General features: G+C 52.7%; 1 gene segment (V, D, J or C); it reads right to left on the bottom strand.

Annotated features, from left to right (window-relative positions):
* Nucleotides 1-11,465: 11,465 nt before the first annotated feature.
* Nucleotides 11,466-12,096, bottom strand: LOC138401513 (immunoglobulin lambda variable 3-9-like). The segment is given in 2 exon segments: nucleotides 11,466-11,773; nucleotides 12,051-12,096. Coding segments are annotated over 2 exon segments (354 nt in total).
* Nucleotides 12,097-22,147: the final 10,051 nt, after the last annotated feature.

Here is a 22,147-nt window from a genome sequence, read left to right on the forward strand (position 1 = left end):
AAGGGGTCACTCAAGGTAATTCTGCCCTATGGGGCCATTTGGAAACTGCCATCGTAAGGGGACACAGTGGACCTGTAGGTGTTTCCAGACAGGGGTTCAGTGCTGTAAGGGGAGGGGCGATGGTGACAGAGCACAGACTGTGTCATTCAGACTCTCCCTTGTGTAGCAGCCTGAGGTTTTGGAGCAAAGAGCAGGACAAGAAGGAAAAAAGTGACATCTTCCACTTTATGCTGAATCTCCTGAAAACACCTTCAGACCTTGTCCCAGGGGAACCTGCTTCAGTACAGACGTGCCGAGGATGAGCCCAGCAGGCAGGGCCACCTGCACTAGAGCCTGGTGGAAACCAGGTTGGGTAAGACACCGTTTCTGGATACGTCACTAATGACTCCTCTCCAGGCTGGTCCTCATGGGGTGGGAGACGGGGAGGCGTTTAGGGTGAGGATTTCCCCAAACAGCAGGGGCTGCACCCAGCAGGCAGCTCCTTGTCACAGAGCCCCCGCCTTTGCAGAGCTGGAGACAGTTGCACATTTGGGACCACGTCACACAGGGACGGGGGAGCTGTCATTGTCCTAGATGGTGAACCAGAGAGAAGGTTGGACTTCAGGGAGGGGGAGGAGGGGCTGGGAGGGGAGGGACTCCCCAGGCGTGTGGCCTGCAGCCCCCTCTGCACAGGGAGGGGAAGCGTCTTCAGAGCAGGAGGGGCTGCGAGCTCAGGGCAGGTTTTGGTCTCACTTCCCCAGGAACTTGCACCACTGTGGACAGTGCCACCACTCCTAGGTGAGCTGCAGTAATAGTCAGCCTCGTCCTCAGTGCGGAGCCCTGAGATGGTCAGGGAGGCCGTGTTGCCAGACTTGGAGCCAGAGAAGCGATCAGGGATCCCAGAAGGCCGGTTACTGACCCAATAAATCAGGAGTTTGGGGGCTGTGCCCGGGTGCTGTTGGTACCAAGAGACACCATTATACTTCCCAACGTCACTGCTGGTTCCAGCACAGGAGATGGTGACCGTCTGTCCCAGAGTCCCGGACACAGAGGGAGGCTGGGTGAGGGCAGACTGGGCCGAGGACCCTGAAAAGAGGGAGAAACACACTCTGGTGAGTCAGTGCGGGGCCCCAGGGGAGCCTGAGGAGCAGCAGACCAAGGGTCAGCCCAGAGGTCCCTGAGGCCCCTTCCCCGGAGGTGTCACCTGTGCCCTGAGTGAGGAGAGAGAGGAGGAGCAGAGCCCAGGCCATGGTGGAGACGCCCAGAGCGCTGCCCCTGAGCCCAGCGCTGGGCCTGCTCCAGCCTCTCTTATCCCTGCTCAGAGGAGGGGCCTCCATGCAAATCCCCGTCCTGAGCCACCTCTCCTGCCCGCCCTGCCCTGGGCCTGCACTAGGGGACTTCTGGGTCCCTGGATAGCAGGGCTCAGCTGAGGGGACTGAAATTCACAGTTTGCATATTCTGATATCAGGAACTTGATTTCTTTATACTGATTTGCATGGGACAGATAGACCTGCTGAAGTCCCTCAGCCTAGTGAGCTCCTGGCCTTTCAGTGTCTATGCTGTGATGTGACAATGTCTCTGTGGTCCTCCCAGGCCTGGGCAAGCCCTGCAATGCCCTCTGCTGGGCACCCACCTCCTGGGTCTCTCTGTGGATAGGAAATGGGGCCCCCACCCCGTGGAGACACCTGCTGTGCTGTTGGTCTCAGGTCTCCCCAGCTGCAGCCCTGTCCCCACCCCACCCCCACCCTGTGTGCTGAAGCATCTGCAGCATCGAGTCCCTCAAGCACATCAGTCACCCCCAGGCCACCCACCCACACGCCCCATGGAGCACCCAGGGGCACATGGGGGAGGAATCTCATAGACAGATTGTCTGTGCAAACACAACTATCAATATATGATATAGAGAACCCAAAGCTTCATGACATAATATTGCATATGTTAAGCATAGAACCCAAAGTCACTTGACATACTAAAAAGCAGGAAAACGTCAAGTGACATGGGAGAGACAATGGACAGATGGTTACCCAGAGAGGACACAGTTGGCATTATCTGAAAAAGGCCTTGGAACTGCTGATATAAAACTACCCCAAGAAATAAGAGAAAACACGGTTGAAATAAATGGCAAGAAAGTTTTCAAAAGTAATAAATGGTATAATAGAAGATAAAGTGGAGCTTCTAGAAACACAGCAAGCCAAAATCAAAACCGACACGTGCTATTCCAACCAGATTAGACACTGCAGAAGAAACTAGTAGAGACTTTGAAGCCATTGCCACAGAAACTAAAGAAACTAAAACATACAGAAAAAAGAAAAAAAACAATCCACCCCCCCCAAAAGACAGAAATCAGCAGTGATTTTTGAGATGACTCTATAATGCATGTTATTCAAGTTATTTAATCTCAAATTGGAAAGAAACAGAGGAAATAATGGCAAAATATGGGCCAAGCCTAGCAAAAGCTATAACCCAAGTTCAAGCAATTCAATGAGTTTGAATGACAGAGATGGAAACCACATAAGTTTCACCGTCACAAATGTTCTTGTTTTGGCAAAAATGCTTCTAGAGCCCTCTCCAGGCTTCAGTGACTGCTCAATTGTTCACAAAATCTTGAAGATAGAAGTTCATTCCCTCTAGAAATAGCAAGGGATAAAAAATAAAATCAAAAATAAAAAAAGAAGTTCATTCCCTGAGTCTATCATAAAATATGTTTCCTTTACCTGTCCCAGGCTGCACAACAGCAATTCCAGGAATGAATTTCTCTCTGCCCATTGTGGGTGCTGGAGTCACATCACGGCATCACAGGTGACTCGTGTCCAAAGAGCCTGTGGGGCCGCAGAGAAAATGCCCCTGGGGGAATCGAGTTGCTGCCCTGACTGTGGGTGGACACACACCGGAGTGTGATCCAGCCTGAAACTCCACTGAGCTGCAGGAAGAGTTTAGGACACACATTTGCACACAGGGATGTCGGAAACACAGTAGGGAGAGCAACACAGACGTGGAAACAGGGAAGCACATTGACACGTGTTAACTGCCCTTGTCCTGAGACAGCCCCTTCCCAAACCTGCAGTGACAGCACCGGAGCTGCCCTGCAGGGATGTCAGTGCACTGTGGCTGGAGCAGGGATGGGGGCGGAGTGACACTGGAAGGGGTGAGTGGAGCTGTGTGAGGGGAAGGGGAGTGTTGGGTCCTCTGCCCCTCCTAGCAGGGAGGCTGAGTCCCCGGCTCACTCCTGTCCAGGTTGGTTCTCAACAGGGGGTGACAGTCACCTCTCTGCACGAGGCCAGGCCAGGCAGAGCAGGCAGCGTGGGCACCACGAGAGCACCGTGTGCTCACGAATGCGGAGTCCGTGACCAGCCCTCTGCACTCACCCTTCCCCGTTCCTCCCCTTTATTGTAAGGTCAAAGTGCCCAGCTCATTTCTGAAGAAGCTGACAGTGACAGGATTCTGACAGCACTGGTGTCATCTGAAAGCCGAGATGTACCGTCCAGGGGTGTCTGACCCAGACTCTCACCTGTACTCTCCGCTCTGCACCAGGCTGGTCTTGATCGTGAGCCACGACCCAGTGTCACCATCAGCCCTAAAACCCTGTCCCTCTGCACCTTCCAGGGAGGGGATCTTGGAATATTCCTCTGGAACATTCTGAGCAAAGAAACAGGAAGTTTGAATCACCCGAACCCTGGACACGATTCCTGCCAGACGTCAGTACCTGGCCACACCCCAGCAGTGGCAGATGCCTGGTGGGGGGAGTCTTTTTTCTCCCCTGTGGTCACCTGCTGCTCAGGGCTTCAGGAGGGCTCTGGTCGCCTCTCGGGGAAGCTCACCCAGATCCTGGCCTGAGTGTGTGATGGGTGTCCTGTCACGGACACGCTGTCCTCTCCTTACCCAACTGGCTCCCTGCTGGCACTCACTGTCCCAGATGCTCAGCACGTGCTCTTGGGGTGACGCTTAGTTGACACAATGTAAAGGGAAGTGATGGAGTGATGGACCCCAAGTCTGGGTCCTGGCGAGTTGCGCAGTGACATGGATGGTGTGATCTGCGCAGATGCAGGGGAGGGTGGATGCGGTCTGCATTTCATCTTCTTTCATGAACTGAAAATGTTCATTCCATACACACTTATGTAGGTACGGTACGACTCGCAATAAAATCTATAGGACATTGAAATAAAATTGATGTAAATCATTTTACTGTCCTCAACTACATAGGCAGTGTCTCAGAACACATACAGAAGTGAACAACGTTTCTGTGAATATATATAAAAATAAGGTGCAAGAAGGGACCTTGTGCACATTTTGGAGGTGGTGGCAACCATGTCACCGGGATTTGTGACCAGGAGACAGGACAAGACAGAGACAGAGTCAGTGGCAGGCATGGCTGCTCCTGCTGCTCTGGGGAAGCTGAGGCTGAGGCCACGGCCCCTCCCTGCCCCTGCAGCTCATCCCCTGCGCGTCCAGACAGCGGGAGGGAAGCAGGGACGATGCCCCTCAAGGGGGTTCCGGGGAGGCCCCAGGGCAGGAGCAGAGTCAGGATTTCACTGCCTCCAAACATCGTTCCTAACAGTGAATGTTGTATTTTTACTTGATCACATGCAGTGCTGGGGATGGTGCGTTTCCATGACAACAGTCCTGCAAGGGTTCTCTGCCCTGGACTGTGACGGAAGAGACACGTCAGTCGTGAGCGAGCGCCAGTCAGCTGGGACCAGACACCAACACGGGAGATCTGTGCACGGAACGTTGTTCCCTTGTAAACATGAATGAAGTCGTGATAGACGCTGCCATGTGATGAACCTCGAGAACATTTCGCCAAGTGAGAGACGCCAGGTACAAAGGGCCACCGATTGCGTGATCCACATGTGGGACATGCCCACCGTAGGCTCATCCTTAGAGACAGAGAGTGGGTGGCAGGGCTCAGGGACGTGGGAAACAGGGGGTGACAGGAAACGGGTGACGTGTTCTTCTAAATGGTATTTTAAGTGTTCTGGGATTAGAGAGTACTGAGGGTTGCAAGTTCCTATCAAAATACTCAAAACTACTGACTTATACAACTTAAATTGGTGGACTTTCTGGAACAGGAATTGTATTTCCCAAAAAGCACAAAGTCCTAGTGGCTTTATGGATGCCACAGTCTTTCAAACGATTCAGAAAATAAACACATTTTGTGTGAATGTGTGTGTGTGTATATACACATAAAAGACAGGTAAAGACACATAGACAACATCTATGCATACAAGATAGATATACACAAAATATATGCCCATAGTTATATAGACAGATATACACAGAGAGAAAGAGAATAAAAACCAATTATGAGAAAATGTTAAAAGTAGGTGATTCTGGGACTGGGTTACTCAGGAGTCTTCTATATTATATTTTTCAAATTTTCCTTAAACATGTAGTTATTTAAAATTAAAATGATATCAAAGAATAAAGCAAATGAGAACCTTAGATTAGTAGTGAGGTGTCTGAGTGAGCTCACAGGGGGTTTTGGTCTCACTTCCCCGTGAACTTGGACCACTGTGGAAAGTGTAACTTCCTGTATATGAGCTGCAGTAATAGTCAGCCTCGTCCTCAGCCTGGGCCCCGCTGATGGTCAGGGTGGCCGTGCTCCCTGAGGTGGAGCCAGAGAATCGCTCAGGGATCCCTGAGGGGCGCTTGCTGCTATAATAGATGACTGTCACAGGGCCCTGGCCTGGCTTCTGCTGGTACCAGCTTGGATAATAGCTGCTTATGCCATCGCCCTGGCAGGTGATCCTGGCCGTCTGTCCCAAGGCCACAGAGACTGCAGGCACCTGAGTCAGCTGAGAGGCCACAGAACCTGCAAGAGAGGACAGGAGAGGTGAGTCTGAGGGTGAGAGTGTCATTCCCAGAGGGCCCCACACCCTGCAGCATCCCCTGTGCTGAGCTGAAGGTCAGGGCCAGGCTGATCCCTGGTGCTGTGGGGCTGAGCCTGGGGCAGCACCTGTGCAGAGAGTGAGCAGGGGGAGCAGGAGAGGGGTCCAGGCCATGGTGACACTCCAGAGCTCTGCCTCTGAGCCCACAGCTGGGCAGGGACCTGCAGGGCTGTCTTATCACAGGAGGGGAGTCTCTTCATGCAAATCTACTTCCTTTCCTCTCCTGACTTGTGGGGCAGCTCCCTGGTGAGCAGTGAACACTGATCTGTTCCATCCCCCAGTGTCTCTCTGAGCTCTGGTCTGAGCCCTGAGCCTGAGGGCCCCCTGCTGGTAATTTCTTAAATTCAAAAGAAGAGCCAGGGGGTGTCAGAAGTGTAGGGTGTATTTCACCTAATAAAAATGGCTTCAAAGGAAGCATCAGGTCATGGTCTTTGCACCTGAGCTCTACCAGGGGACTTGGAGTTAGTAAATTGCATATATCAAGGCCCACAGTGCCCCCTGCTGCCCACAGGAGGAATGCTACCCTACAGGTGTCACTAGTTCATGCACAGTGACAGGTTCTGAGCCCTTGATATATGCTAGACCCTTGGGTGAGTGTTTTACAAGTGTAACCTCCAGAGGACATTCATGTTAACCCCACAACAGCCCTATTTTCAAGGCACAATCTCTGCTCCAATCTGCTGATGAACGATGCAATATCATCAGGTGATATAATTTTGCCAAAGTCCACATAGAGCAGTGCCTGGGACACGAGTCCATGCAGGGGACTCAGCTCACAGCCTGACCCCCAGCCCTCCCTGCCCTGCTGTCTTCCAGAGCCCGACTCCTCGTCCTTCCTCATCCCAGGCCTCCCAGGTCCCTCTTGTCCCCACCCTCTCCTCTTAATCAGGTGCAGTGTCCTCCCCGAGTGCTGTGGACAGAAGTGGGGACACTCCCTTTGCTCCCTCCATGGCAGGAGAAACAGGAGTGTGTGTCAGTGGTGACATTGGGGACATTCACATGCCTTGCTGTGCTCCTCATGCCAGGCTTGTCTCCAGTCAAATTAGGATCAAGATTCCAAGTCGGACAATAAAGGCCATTGACTCTGGACAACACAGATTGATAATAAAGACAGAGATAAGACTGCCACGTTAGGTGACCACGAACCAAAGAAACACATTTTCAACCTTAGGAACTGATAAATGGCATATCTCGCAAACGTGATATGACTCTCATATTACTTAGTATTTTTAAAAACCAACAATAACAAAAAAATCCACAGAACCAGGGGGAGAAAATTGAAAAAAAGAAATTCTATATATTCATAAATGATATACACACATATACAATATTTACACACTATATCCATGCTTAAATCTTTAAAGTTCCACAATATGATCCAATTGAAAATCTACCAAACAGCTCACTTGGCATTTGCGCCTCTACAACACAGGTTCTAAGGAAACTAACATTTGCTAAAAGCACTAATAGACAAAACATATGCGCATCACCAATACTGGGCTCTAATTATAGCTACACCTGGGGATCCCTCTAAACTTAAACATTGTACCTCATTAACTGTAATAAAGTCACAACCTGAAATAGAAGGAAAATGATTACACGTCACTCTCACTGTAGTGTTGCCCAACTATCCCATCATTACAATGGCCACTGCCCTGAGATGTCCCCTATTGAGCTGAGATACTTTAAAATAATAATGAATTAAAGTAAGTCTTTGACGCTTCTAAGTTGGCTGGACAAGAGGGGACCCCATAAGCCCCAGTTACAATAACCCATGTGGCAGACGTGACTCCACACGGGGCCTTTGGACACTGGAACTCAACACCCCAGCCTGGTTGGCAAAGGGGCGACTCTTCCCTGCTCCCCCACTTCACAGCCCAGAACTGCCTGATCTTCAACCCGGGGACATAACGGGGCCTCGTAACGGGTCACCCCAAACCTGACGCCGCGTTACTGTCCCTCAGGGCCCCGTACCCCACATAGAGTATTTCTCACCTTGCTGTTTCTCTACAGTCAACAGCAGTGAGTGCTCGCTCTTACCGGCTGGCTCTCTGGGTCCGTTCGGTGCCTGTTTCCACAGCGTCTCGGCCGCAGTTTGCCTCCAGCTCCGAAGAGACATGGTACCCTGTTTCCCAGGCCACCCACGGGTCACTCAGCAGCCTCGCGTCACACACGGTCTCTGCAGACAGGATCCTGACGGCGCCACCTTTATCCAGGAACACAGGCACGACAGGACACAGATGACATCTCCCTCTAGGGACCTTCATTTGGTGACCTTATTCCTGACACATAGACACACCATTTAGTCTTCTCGTGTCCTGGGGACAACATACTGCACATTGACAACTTTTGCTTACAAATTAGAATGAGCAGAAACTTCCTTCAGTGCCCTCAGAAAGCCCTTCCTTCTAGAAGCTTTGCCGATCCCTTCGTCTGCCTCCTGCAGTCTCTGGGCCACTTACGATGGCCGTTAGTTGTCCCAGGGTCTCTGATGGAAGGAACTGCTCCTCCCGGCCTCGTGCTGTACACCCTTAAAACACAAGGGACTGGTCACCTCCTGGGCTTTCCTGCAGACAGGGGCTCTCTCTTGCCCAGAGCCTGCGACCCTCCAAGCCCCTTATGTTTGAGTCATGGCACCAGCACCCACAGCTCAGCAAGGCCACCGAGGCCTCCCTGAGACAGGACGGAGCCAAACAGGGGCCCTCTTGTCCGTTACACTTGCAGGAGTGTCAGCTTCCCCTGTCCTCAGTCCCTTGCCAGATGCCAGGGTGCTGGAAGGGTCACTCCTGCCCCAGCCTCCTTGGTGCCTGGGAGCCCCTTGGGGTTCACTGAGTGAGCAGCCATGAGAGGTCAGGGACCACAGGAATGGCACTGCTGAGGTCACACATGCTGGGGCTCAGTGGTGTGATGCTGCTTTCTGTCCCTTAGCCAGGAAGACCCATAAGGACAGGACCCAAGAGGCCATACACTTGGCCCCGCGTCAGGCAGTCCCCAAAGCACTGGGTGTCCTAGGCGACAAGTGGTCCCATCTGCACCTTTATTAGAAAGTGTCAGGCCATTGCCTAAAAATTGTTCCCTTTAGGGTAAAAAACTATGGAAAACAACTACTACAATAAGACGCAAACAAAACTCCCAGAGAGACAAACTGAAAGAACCAAAAACAAACTCTGGGAACCTCTTGCCTCACAGACACACAGAATATAAATGAAACTCACCCAGCTCCACACATGGGAACAGCACAATACAGAGCGTAACAGGACGCCACCCTCTCCCTTTAATTATATGTGGATATCTCTAATAATTACATGTACTTTATTCATTTATTATTTCATACATGAGCAAATTTTATTTGATATGAACATATATTTCAACACACTTTACAACGTCACCAGGATAACCTTTGAGGGTTGAAACGTTTCAGATCTATTGTTCATGTCTAACGCCACGTACATGGGAAACTTGGTCAGGGTCCAGCCCCAAAATTTGTGTCTGTCCTCAAACACAATGTCTTCTGTGAAGGTCTGTGCTCTCTGTCAACCTGGAAAGACACTCAGAGAGGCAGGCAGTCCAGAGTGAAAGAGGTCATTGGGGATAGCAGAGGGCTGCAAGCTGGGACACGCGTGTGAGCACAGATCACAGGCACATCGAGAAAGGTTGGGGCGAAGGGGAAATTTAAGGACAAAGAGAAGAGGTCCCATAAGCTGCTTTAAAACAGAGTTTGCAGGCCACGGAGATTCATCGCCAGAGTTGTCACTGGTTTGCTGGTGGAGGCAGCCATTGCTAGGTAAGTGTCCTTTTGCAAGGGGCTTTTTTGAAAAACTGAAGTCTTGAGGAAGTTTGGGATAAGTCTCGTTATTGGTCTACTTTCAGGAATGTTTTGTGCTAAGTCCTGAAACAGGCACGTGTGCAGGAGGCCTTTTGTTTCATGGGCTTCCCTGGCTCCATTTTGCTAGTTTGACATAAGTTACTGCATGTTGGTACCGATGACCTTCATATCTCTGGAAATCTCCGCTGTCAACACCTCCTCTCACACAAAACTTTCCTCAATATGTTGTGGAAACATCAGAGAATCAAATGTGGCACATGTACATATCTGTGTGTGCAAAGTATCCAGCCATGCAATACGTTCTCATTATGTCAGCAATGGCTGGGAGCTATCTGGACAGCTGTCACAGATGTGTGTGTGTGTGTGTGCACGTGTGTGTACAAATTATATATACAGTTGACCCTTGAACAATGCAGGGGTTGGGGTGCCCATGCTCCCCAAGGTGAAATTCCACTTAAAACTTTTGAATCACCACAAACGTGACTACAAAGAGTCTGCAGGTGACTGGAAGCCTCAGTGACAACAGAAACAGTTGATTAACATATATTTTTAAAGTTGTATGCACTGTGGACTGTATTCTTACAATAAAATAGCATAGGGAAAATGAAATGTTATTAAAATCAAAAGGAAGAGAAAATAGATGTACTATTTATTGAGTACAAGGGCATTATCATGAAGCTCTTCATCCTCTTCATCGGGACATCATCATGAGAACATCAGGAGAACATTCCAGGGCTCCACCATGTGCTGGTATTTGAGTCAGGGGTGCTCGAAGGGCCAGGGCTATTGGAGACCTGGGCAGACACAGGCGTCAGCGTGTGGAACGTGAGCACTGAGAGTCCTCCCCCCTCAGCAGCTGCGATGTGCAGGGTCTAGTTGTTTGGAGCATCTGACACCTCCCACGAAAGGAGGGTCACGTTACTACATCCCAACTGCCGTTAGGGGGACCATGAAGTCTGTACGGTCCCTCTGGTTGGTGGAAGCAGCATAATTCACACTGGGGATGTTGCTCAAAATGAATCTCAAAGACAAGGATCGTTTCCTGAATGTTCCCAGGTCCCAGAGAAGAAGGCTGTGCGGCAGGTCACACAGGGCTGTGAGCTGTGCTGCCGTCTGAGCCTAGAACCCAGCAGGCTCCTCCATATGCGAGTTGGGGACTGGAGCAGAGACCTGCATTTATGTCACACTCCCATAGGCGATCCCAGTGTGGACCCATGGGGTGTGCCACCTGCATGGCTTTTATAGTGAAAGTCACACGCCTTTTGCAAAGGTTGGTTCTGTCCTTCCTACTCCTGAGACCCTCGTGCACACTTTTTTCTCACTCACAGGGGGTTGAGTCTTGTTCTCAGACACCCAGAGGTGTCTGGACAGATCAGCACATCTCACGCTGCGGACACGGTCCCACTGGGCTCACAGTCCCCATCTCTGAGGACCAAGTTCTCAGACACAGAAACTCAAAGAACGGCTCCTTGTCCTGATCTCTAGAGCAGGAACCAGGCTCTCCGGAGATGTTTCCATCCCATGAACCTGTGCGCTGGTCCCTGCAGGGCCCTGGATTAAAGTGACAAGAAAGTTGTACATAAAATGAGACTAATTATCTGTGAAACCAGGTATCAAATGGAAATACAGGCTTTTCCCATTGCTTGGGCTGCACTGAGGAAGGGACTGAGTGAGTTGAGACCAAAGTCACGGTCATTGCCCAGAGGGTGTGTGAGAGTGAGACAAGCTGGTGGAGGTTCCTGTCCCACTTTCCCATCTGTCTGTGTCACTGTGAGTCACTGCCAGCTGCTCCCACTGCCATGGTAGGTGGCACAGTAATAGTCAGCCTCGTCCCCAGCCTGTGCCCCGCTGATGGTCAGGGTGGCCGTGTTCCCTGAGTTGGAGCCAGAGAATCGCTCAGGGATCCCTGAGGGCCGCTGGTTGTTATCATAGATGATCAGCACAGGGGCCTGGCCGGGCTTCTGCTGGTACCAGTAAGTATATTTATCTCCAATGTTGTTTCCCCCACAGGTGATCCTGGCTGTCTGTCCCAGGGCCACGGACACTGAGGTTGGCTGAGTGAGATCGTAGGAGGCCACAGAACCTGCCAGGAGAGAAAATGAGACAGAAAAGGGTTGAAAACTGGGGGCTTACACCAAGTATATTTTCCCACTTATCTGGCCTGGGACAGCTCTAGGGATGAAAGGGCCCTCAGGGCACCAGCGAGCACAGTGTGGGGGTCTCGGCCCCACCAGCCCCTCACTCTGCAGCAGGGTCAGAGCCTCCTGCCCACCACAGCCAGGGCCCTGCTGAGCTCAGAGTCAGGGCCAGGCTTGTCCCCGAGCCCTGGGGCTGGGCGGGTCGGGGACCCTGGGCCGCACCTGTGCAGTGAGCGAGGAGGCCAAGGAAGAGAGGGGTCCAGGCCATGGTGGAGGCGCCCCCGATGCTGCTTCCCGAGGCCTAGGCTGGGCAGGTGCCTCCCAGGCCTGTCTTATCCCCTTGCTGGAGAGACCTGCCCTGATGCAAATCAGCCCTGGCCAGGGGCTGCTGCCTGAGGAGCTCTGTGGTTTCCAGAGAAGGGCTCAGCCCCAGGGGACCCAGGCAGGGGAGGGGAGAGGAGGGGAGGCCCTGCAGACCCACCCTCAGCCCCCAGGATTCTCCTTCACCTGCTGGTACCATATTGTGGGCCGACATCGCCACCCCAGGCTGTGTCCGGCCCTCATTGCTGGCCTGACCACGGAGATCTCAGAGATGAGACTGCATGTCATGACCCCGGTCACAGCTGACAGCACAAAGCTTCAGCAGCTGCAGGTCCTGCCTCAGGTCACAGATCCTGAGCAGCTCAGCCCATTTCAAACTGCAGCTTTGTCATGGGCATGTGGGTTTTTTTAAATTAGTATCATTGTTTTTTTTTTTTTCTAAGCATTTTATTTTATTTTTTTAATTTAATTTTACAGAATCAAAGAGTCTAACAGTATATCTTGTTAGATACAGTATGTCCTCATAATGTATACATTATTTCTTGTACAATGATATGAAATAATATGGGAAATATTCATGATAAATTATTAAGTGAACAGTGCAAGTTAAAAACAACAGTTTCATATTTTTTCCCCACCCCCCCTTTCCTGAGTCAGCTAAATTAGTATCATTGTTTACAGACAGGGTCTCCCTCTGTCGCCCAGGCTGGGGTGCAGTGTTGTGATCATAGCTCATTGCAGCCTCATACTCCCAGGTTCAAACAATCCTCCCTTCTCTGCCTCCTAAAATGCTGAGATGACAGGTGTGAGCCACCCCGCCCAGCTCACTCACAGTTTTTAAGAGCAACTGAGGGGCTATAGGTTTCTGCCTTTGGTGGGAGCTGCTGGGGAAGGTCCTTGATCCTGTGCTCAGTGTCCCCAGCGTGTGCCAGACGTCAGTGACAGCGACAGTGCTCCAGGAGAGCTTGGCAGTTGCTGAGCTCCAGCCTGGGGGGTTCGCTGGGCGGGGTAATGAAGCACTTGTACCTGTACCAGAGAAACAGGGAAAGCGTAGAACAGCCTGATGTGTGAGACGTGGAGCCACAATCATTTTTGCTTCAGTGTCAAGTAGGAAAAGAATGACAAGTATTAGACAGTGGCTGCTACCCTTTGATGAATGTTAGTATCTCTCTCCCGGGGGCCCCGCCCCCAGCCCCAGGGGCCTCTGCCAGGTGACTCTCTGCTGCCCCCTGGTGGCCGCTCCGCACTGGCTGCTGGAGGCTCAGGGTCCCCCTTGGTCCAGGTGCAGATCCAGAAGCTGCTGCTCAGGTCCCTGCTTCCCTGGCCCACGGGCTGCTGCCCAGGGGAGGGTTCCTCTTCCCTGCGTGCCCTGCCTGCCTCACGCCAGGCTCGAGGGCGCAGACACCCGCGAGGCGCGAGCACATCTGTCTGCGGGAGGAGGAGGCAGGTCCACCGGGGGCGTCCTGCACGTTTCTCTGCGGTGCTGGGTGGCCCTGCGCACAGGTCAAGGGCTTGGCTGTTTCTGCGGGGCTCTGAGGTGGCCATTACTGCTGCTGGCTGTGGGTGCGGGGCACTGTCAGGTGAGGGTGGCTCCTGCCCCAAAGACAGAGGAAGGAGAACCCGCCCAGCACGTGTTCACTCCGACCCACTCTGGCCTCGCCACACCCCGTCCTGGGAGCTCAGCAGTCTCACCACGGGTTGTGCGACTGGTTCCCACACGATGACACCAGGGACACAGCAGGAGCCCCATGGGACGTTCATGAGTGGTTGTCCCTGGTCACTGTGGGCTCCTTCTGCCCTTCACTGACGCCCTGTGTGGGGCTGGGAGTGCGTCCGTTGGCAGCTGCAGCTGCGGCCCAGAACCGACACACACCAGCAGCCTGCGTGGTCGGAGGATCTGCCGTCCCCAGGGGAAACCCTCAGGAGCCTGGGGATGCAGGGACAGTGGGGCTTAGGGGACCGGGGCATGGATTTGGGCCTGGCCAGGATCTAGGGGGGGACCTGGGTAAGGGAAGAGCAGGGTGAGGGGCCGTGGTGTAGATGCTTCACGACACCTAGATATGGGGCCGGGGTCACCCCAGTCCTGAGATTCTCGAGGGAACTCTTGGAAGTCAGTGTTGCGTGTGCATCACAGCAGATGGCAAATAAAGGCTTTGGTGTCACAGAGAGACAGAGAGAGAGGGAGGGAGAGGGTCAGAGAGGAGGAGAGGGAGGGAGATATGGGGGCGGTAATGTCAACATTGAATTCTGGTCTCGTGACCCCAATTGCAAGCGTATTTCTTAATGAAGGTGGATCGTGTGAGCGAGGCTAGGGACAACAGCGTGTGTGTGTCTCAGTCTCCCTTTGTCAATGTCATAGGCCAATTTGCTGTCCCCCACATGTGACGTCATCCTCAGACCATCCGCTGCTGAAGGTCAGGGGTCCTGTGTTCTGAATGACATAAAACCATCGCTCAGCACTGCACGAGGATGTTTGTCGCTACACTGACAGCCCACTCTTGGCACCAGCCTGGATTCTGCAGGTACCAAGTCAGAACAGGACGTCCCTGTCTCACCCTGAGCAGCCGAGGACTATCTGCACCATGGCCCTGAGCACCCCTGAGAGGACACAGAGCCTGCAAGGGGGACAGAGAGGCTGTCAGAGACCCAGGGACTCATTTCCATGGAGATCCCCATACAGCGTCCGCAGCCTACGGGTCGGGGCCAGGCCTAGCCTAGGACCCGTGGGAGCTGAGCCCGAAAGCAGGGCCAGGAGGCTGCACCTGTGCAGAGAGTGAGCAGGAGAGGGGTCCCGGCCATGGTGGGGACACCCCCAAGCTCTGCTTCCTGGGCCACAGCAGGAACCTCTCTGATGCATTTCCTAGTTAAGGGCTCATTGGCACCTGGTGTCTCCATCCGTTTCCTTGGGACCAGGTCTCAGTGTGACACTCAGAGTGTGTTTGCTGCATCTCGGGATGGAATGAACTGTCCCAACCTGCCAGTCTGGGGGAGGGACCTTGGACACCTGCTGCCTCCCCGGACATGTCTCCTCCTCAGGTCTCACCTGTGCAGGTTCAGCCTCTCCCAGGGCCTTCCCCACTGTGGCACTGCTGCCCCCTGCTGGTGACAAATCCCTTCTGGCTCAGAGGAGTCCCTTCCCATGCTGTACAGGAGCAAGAGCATGTGAGCCTCCCAGGAATGTGCAGTTTCTATTTACCACAGAAAATGAAAAGCAGAAGGTTAATAAGAGGGCCAAGCACGGTGGCTCATGCCCGTAATCCCAGCAGTGTGGGCGGCTGAGGTGGGAGGATCACTTTAGATCAGGGGTTCCAGACCAGCCTGGGCAAGATCAAGACCCTAACTCTACAAAAAACAGTAAATTAGCCGGGTGTAATGGCGGGTGCCTGTAGTCCCAGCTACTCGGGAGGCTGAGGCAGGAGGATCGCTGAGCCCAAGAGTTGGAGGTTGCAGTGAGCTACGATGACGCCACCGCACTCTACCGGGGTCACAGAGCAAGACTCTGTCTCAAAAAAAAAAACAAAAAAAGGAAATTAATTAAAATAATTTATTCATTTAACACAAAATGTTGAAAATATTATTTACATATTAAGTGTCATATAATTTTTTGGTATATTCCATTTTTTAAGAATAATCTTTGAAATTCTATCTGTAATACATATTGATAGCACATCTCAACTTGTATATAACATTTCCTCAGAATACACTTCATATTAATTTAGATTTCTTAAATTTTATGGTTGAGAAGGTAGATTTATATATATTTATATTTACATATTCTATGATACCTAAAAATTTCCCGTAACGGAACTGGGCACCAAAATATCATTTCCCTCAATGTTTGCGTCCACTGTGACAAATGTGGCTCATGTTTTCTGCAAGAATTGATTGAACTGGATTCAAGAGCACCCACGTTCAAACACACTACAACTCAGTCTGTTAACATTGAGTGGGCAATTAAATCTACTGAGAAGCAACTGTGAACTTATCCATCCCAGCAAAGTGTTCTCCCAAAATTACTGCAGTGTTTGCACCTAATTTACCTAATACCATGATTACAATATAAATATGCTACATATTTTTTCATGTTAGGATAGTGTGTAAAATTATTGTCTGTAATTATGAAAAGTTTCCTTTTTTCTATAAATTCTCAATCCTCTGTCTAAAGATCAAAAATAACTTTTGTGTTTACTTGATCTTCAAATTTAGTGGACTTTGGAGAACAAACAGTGTCATGTTTTGGTGATTGACTATTGAGTCTCTGACGAGGGTTCCTTTTGATTGAAGAAAACCTTGAACTGCAGGTGACACCCTGTGAACCTTTGCAAACTCCTCGAGTCCCCAGCGAGCGCTGGGAGGGAGCACAGGGTCACTCTGTCCATCCTCGTCTGTTCCTTCCAGCGGGTGCTTACCCCGGGGACGGTTCACAGCACGTACAGGCAGGAGCTGAGTGATTTCAACATCTGCCTCCGTGAGATCAATCAGAATACTGATGACAAATATGTGTGGAGGAGAAACATGTGAATCGTCCTCCCCCAGTGGGCAGAGAGCGTGAAGACACTTGTCTGCTACATAAATAGTCACCAGAGTCTGACCACAGAAGGACGTGATTTTAACAGTAGGGGGACAGGACAGTGGCTCTGTGGACTCCAGACAACCTCCTTCTCCAGCCCCTGCTGTTACTGCCAACGGGCTCAGTTACAAAGTGCCCTGGTGGCAGAGACAGAGGGTATACATGGTCTCATTAATGCAGAGGCCACGACTTGAAGCTGGCCTGGTGACAGCCACTGTGGGGTGACCATCCACCAGCAGCAGAGACCACACTGAGCTCCGTGTTGCTGCCGTTCCCTGTGGGGACAGCCAGGTACCTGCTTGAGATGACATTCATTAGGTGTCTTCCCGCGTGGCAGGGAAAATTCTTTCTTCTCAGGAGAACTGACGTTTGCTCCAGATAGCGACTGGCTTCCGTGACAGCGGCGCTTCTGCCAGAATTACTACCTGAGCGCTACAGACGCCCCACTGTCAGGGCACTCCAGGGGGTCTCTGATGTGCCCTTGGGGCCATGTACTCTAGGTAGGGGCACATGCTGTGAGTCAGTGCCCAGTGTGTGACACTGTGTCCCCACAGCCAGCATCCATGGGTCCAGGAGCATGAGGGTGGCCTGGAGTGGCTCCACTCACTAATGTCCTCAGGGATCCACTAGCAACCACATTATGTCCCCTTCCCCTGCCTTCTGCTCTGCTGGTCTGGAGGTTTCAGTTGCAAAGAGGAGGCTTCTTCCAGAAGACACGACACCGAGTGCATTGAATTGAGGGCTGAGAGTCACTTGTCCCTCTGGGCTTTTCATCCCCACTTCAATGTCACCCTCTGCCTGTGCTTCCACTCAGACCCTCTATGCATAACTCACACCCTGGGCAACAGGACAGTCTGGTCCTGCCAGCCCCAAATCCAGCCCTGACCAACCCTCTGCAGAGCCTGACTGGAGGGCGGGAGGACAGGAAGCCTGAGGTTCTCAGGTCCGTGTGACCTGGGCCTGCCCTGCTCATGGCTGTGTCCACAGTCCTCCTGGGGCTGGAGGGAGAGGGTGACACAGTCATGGCAGGGGTTTGTGTCTCACTTCTCCATCTGCCTGTGTCACTGTGGGATAAGTACCACTGCTGTCATATGATTGACAGTAATAGTCAGCTTCATCTTCAACCTGAGCCCCAGTGATGGTCAAGGTGGCCGTCTTCCCTGAGCTGCAGCCAGAGAACCGCTCAGGGATCCCCGAGGGCCGCTCACTATCTTTATATATCACCAGCACAGGGGCCTGGCCTGGTTTCTGCAGGTACCAATCAGTATACTTTTTATCCAGTAAATCTCCAGAGCAGGTGATCCTGGCCGTCTGTCCTGGAGACACGGACACCGAGGGTGGCTGTGTCAGCTCATAGGAGGACACAGAGCCTGCAAGACAGAAGAGGAGAAAGAGGTTAAGAGTGAAGGACCCGTTCTCAAGGGGTTCAACCCAAATGCTGAGTCTGCCCTGGACTTAGGATTCGGGGCAGGCCCAGCTTGGGGTCCTGTGGGGGCTGAGCCTGGGCAGGGCCTGGGGCAGCACCTGTGCAGAGAGTGAGCAGGGGGAGCAGGAGAGGGGTCCAGGCCATGGTGACACCCCAGAGCTCTGCCTCTGAGCCCACAGCACAGCTGGGCTCCCCCAGGCCTCTCTTATTCCCTCTCAGGCCCTGTGGGGTGGTGAGTGTTTGCTGTTTATGCAAATTCACATCCCCTGGGCCTCCTCCTTGAGGGATGTCCCTCAGCCAGCTGTGGGGGCAGCACAGGGACTGAGCAGGAAGGGGTGGGGCCCCAGCTTCCTCCATGTGCTTCTGAGGTCAGCCAATCAGCCTCGGCCTCCAAGGCCTGAGTCCACAGTCACCTTCCTGGGGACTGATCCCATGACCCCTGTCCCAACCCTCCTGGCTGTGGTCTGTCCTGGGCCAGGCTAGGCAGGGCCATGTCCCTTCCCGGAGCCTGGCCATGGGCTGAGCTGAGCGCTGAGATAACTGACCAAACCTGACCCGGCATAAGGGGGACCCAGACCATCCTCTTCCTCCTCCTCCATCTCCCCTCTGGGTCCCCAGACTCACCTTGGCCCATCCTGGTCATGTCATCTAGATGTTGTTCTGTGTCGTTAGGATACTGGACAGGATTTCTGATAAAGTAGTTTGGTCATTTACGCACCATGCACTTGTGTGGCTGCGTCACAAGGTCTAGTCTCAGGCACACACGCTGTGGCTCCTTATATGACATTAGCCTCCTCACACTAGACTACGGGTTGTGACCCTCAATGCTTCCATTCTTCATTCTCTTCTAACTAAAATTTAATGGAAACCTGGAAAAAGCACCAGGAACCCAGCTCACCAGGCTTCCAACTTCTGCCCCGTGGTCTCTGTGAGGGTCCCAGGGTCAGGGTCTCTGCACAGGGTGTGAGCTCTGGAGGGGGGTGCTCAGTGGTCCCTCCACCCACACAGATCCTGTCACTACACCCAGGCCAGCCCCGAGGTCAGAGCTGAGACCGCAGGCAGGCGAGAGTCCCCTTCCCTCTGGGCAGAGTCTCCCATGGGCAGTAGCGGAGGCTCCATCCAGGCCCAGGGTCCCGACTGCCCCAGCCCTGACCCCACCTGACACAGGAGCTGCGGCCTGAGGGCAGCGTCCGCCTGGAGCAGGGAGAGGCAGAGGGAGGAGTGGCCAGGGCGACTCTGCCATGCCCAGGACAGAGGCTCAGCTCCCAGGACCACAGCTGGTCAGGGAGGACGATGCCCTTAGCGTGGGCAGGAGACTCAGGCCACCTCCGGGGGAAGGACCTGGCCCTGGGAGCCCTGTCCCCTCACACTGTGCCCCCCTCACAGAGCATGTCAACCTCGGGGAGAGTCCCCGGGAATCCAAGTCCTGTGGGAGCTGCCGAGGCTGACACCTGGGCCCAGGCCCCTCCAGCTGCGTTTCCCAGGTGAGACATTCACTGTGCCCCGGTTCCCGTCAGTGTCCTGGGTGACGCTGAGTCTGACCCTCAGGACAAGGCCTCTGCAGCCCGAGGGGACAGGATGGACTGTCCTGCCTTCCAGGCTGACGAGTGACCCTGGGACACCTGTTGCCCCAGGCTGGCCTCCCCCTCAGGCCCCACCTGGGCAGCCCCAGCCTCTCTCCTGCTGCTCCAGCTGCAGCTCTGCCGCCCCCTGCTGGTGGAGGACACTCAGAGCAGGAGCCTCCCTCCAGGTTTCCCCAGAGCACCTGTCACCTGGGGGGTGGGGACCAGTCCGTCCAGCCTCACTCTGTGCCAGTGTGAACCCCCTGCCCTGCCCAGCCCAGCACAGAGAGCTCAGATATGCGATGTGCAGGCAGGTGGGGCCGTTGCAACTTCTGTGTCTGAGTCTGAGGGTTGAAATGCCCGTGTCTGGTCCATGGGTTTTCATCACACAATGGAGCCTGCAGGGTAAACTGTAGCTCTTCTCTGAAAAACACAAAAGTCCAGAGAACCGTGTGTGACAACCTACAGGGACCCTCACTTCCTGTACATGTGCACCAAGACTCCTGTCACTAGCCCAGTAAGGACAGCCGCATTGTAATTGGGAACACCTGCAGTTTCTGGCACTAAATCCCAGTTGTGTGTATAAATCATCATCATCATCATCATGTTTTCTCCATTACTGTCATATTCATGTCATCACACACTGCTTCGCACTTGTGCGGGGAGGATTTCTACACCAGCCTCGTCTGTTGTTCTAATGACATTGGGAACGTCCTGCTGACTCAGCTGGGAGCACCCACATCCTCCATGTGGGAAACGAGCCTTTGCAGAGCCCCTTCCCTGAGCTCCTCCCGAGGGCGCACAGGACTCCACACACCTGGGTCCACTCTCGGACAGCTGTGGGGGCAGCACGGGGACTGAGCAGGAAGGGGTGGGGCCCAGCTTCCTCCGTCTGCTTGTCAGATCAGCAAATCAGCCTCGGCCTCCAAGGCCTCAGGTCACAGTCTCCTTCGTGAGGACTGACCCCATGACCACTGTCCCCACCCTCCTGGCTGAGGTCTGTCCTGGGCCAGGCGGAGCATGGTCACGTCCTGCTGAAACCGCAGGCAGGTGCGAGTCCCCTTCCTTCTGAGGGGCACGCAAAAACTTACTACCAAATTCTTTTTCAGATTTTCTCTGCAACAGCCATAGTGGAACCAGAAACCCTCCGCATGTTAATTCACCGGGGAACGGACAAGCGAACTGTGCTTCTTCTCACAAGGAAATGCCACTCAGCAACACCAGGGGGATGAACTGTGCACACAGGCGACAGCCTGGGATCTCCAGTGCATGATGCTGAGTGAAAGACGCCACAGGCAAGGGCTGCCCAGCTGTGATTTCATGTGTGTGACGTTCCGACGCAGGGAGAACCACAGGAGTGCGGATCCGCAGGGGCCAGGGCTTGGGGTGGGAAGACGGTGTGACTCTATTGGGGCCTGGGGAACTAATGGGGGTTGACACTGTTATTTGTCTTGTTTGAGGTGTTCGCACACCTGGATGCATGTGTCAAAAGTCACAGAAGTTCTGTGGAGAGGCTGGATAGTACTGGATGTAAATTACACCACCATTAACACAAAAGGAGAAAAAGACAAGTGCAGCATGGCATGTTCCCAAGGAAGCAAAGTCCCACGTAGAGAGGAGTGTGTGGGATTCAGGCGGAGCAGAGAACCCAGCACCAAGGAGAGGACAGGAAGGGGGAGCCGTGTGGGCAGAGCTGGGCACTGGGCTGCGGGTCTTCAGCAGAACTTGAGGGGACTTTGGGGCTGGGGGGGGGCCCTTCAGCTTTCAGTCTCAGCCCTAAATCCTTTTTTGTCCTGGAACATTTCCCCTCGGTTCCGTATGTTTCCTTCCAGTAGTTTTGTAGTTCGGGGTCTTACATTTAACTCGTTAACCCATTTTGGGTAGATTTTTGTATATGGTGAGTGATTGGGGTCTAGTTTCATTCTTCTGTGTGTGGATATTTAATTTCCTGAGCAACATTTATTGAAAAACGTGTTCTTTTCCCAATGCGTGTTCTAGGCCCATTTCTGGAAACTCAGTTTGGTGTAAATATGTTGGATTTATTTCTGGGTTCTCTCTTCTATTTTCTGGGTCTGTGTGTCTGTCTTTACACCAACACGATGATGTGTTGGTTACTATGGCTTCGTAGTGTACGCTGAAGTCAGGTAGCACGATGCTTCCAGCTGTCTTCTTCTTGCTCGGTGTTGCTTTGGCTATTTGGGGTCTTCTGTGGTTCCATGCAAATTTTAGGATTTATTTTGTATTTCTGTGAAACCTGTCATTGGTATTTTGATAGCAACTGCATTGCATTTGGAGATTGCTTTGGGTGGTAAGTTATTGTCACTGTTAATATTTCTTACTGCTATGTCCTCAAGTTCACCAATCTTTTCTTTGGCTGCATCTGTTAGGCTGTCAGTCTCATCCAGTGTATCCTTCATCACATACATTCTGGTGGTCATAT

This window comes from Eulemur rufifrons, chromosome 21 (genome assembly GCF_041146395.1).
Source record: "Eulemur rufifrons isolate Redbay chromosome 21, OSU_ERuf_1, whole genome shotgun sequence".
Classification (NCBI taxonomy): Eukaryota; Metazoa; Chordata; class Mammalia; order Primates; family Lemuridae; genus Eulemur; species Eulemur rufifrons.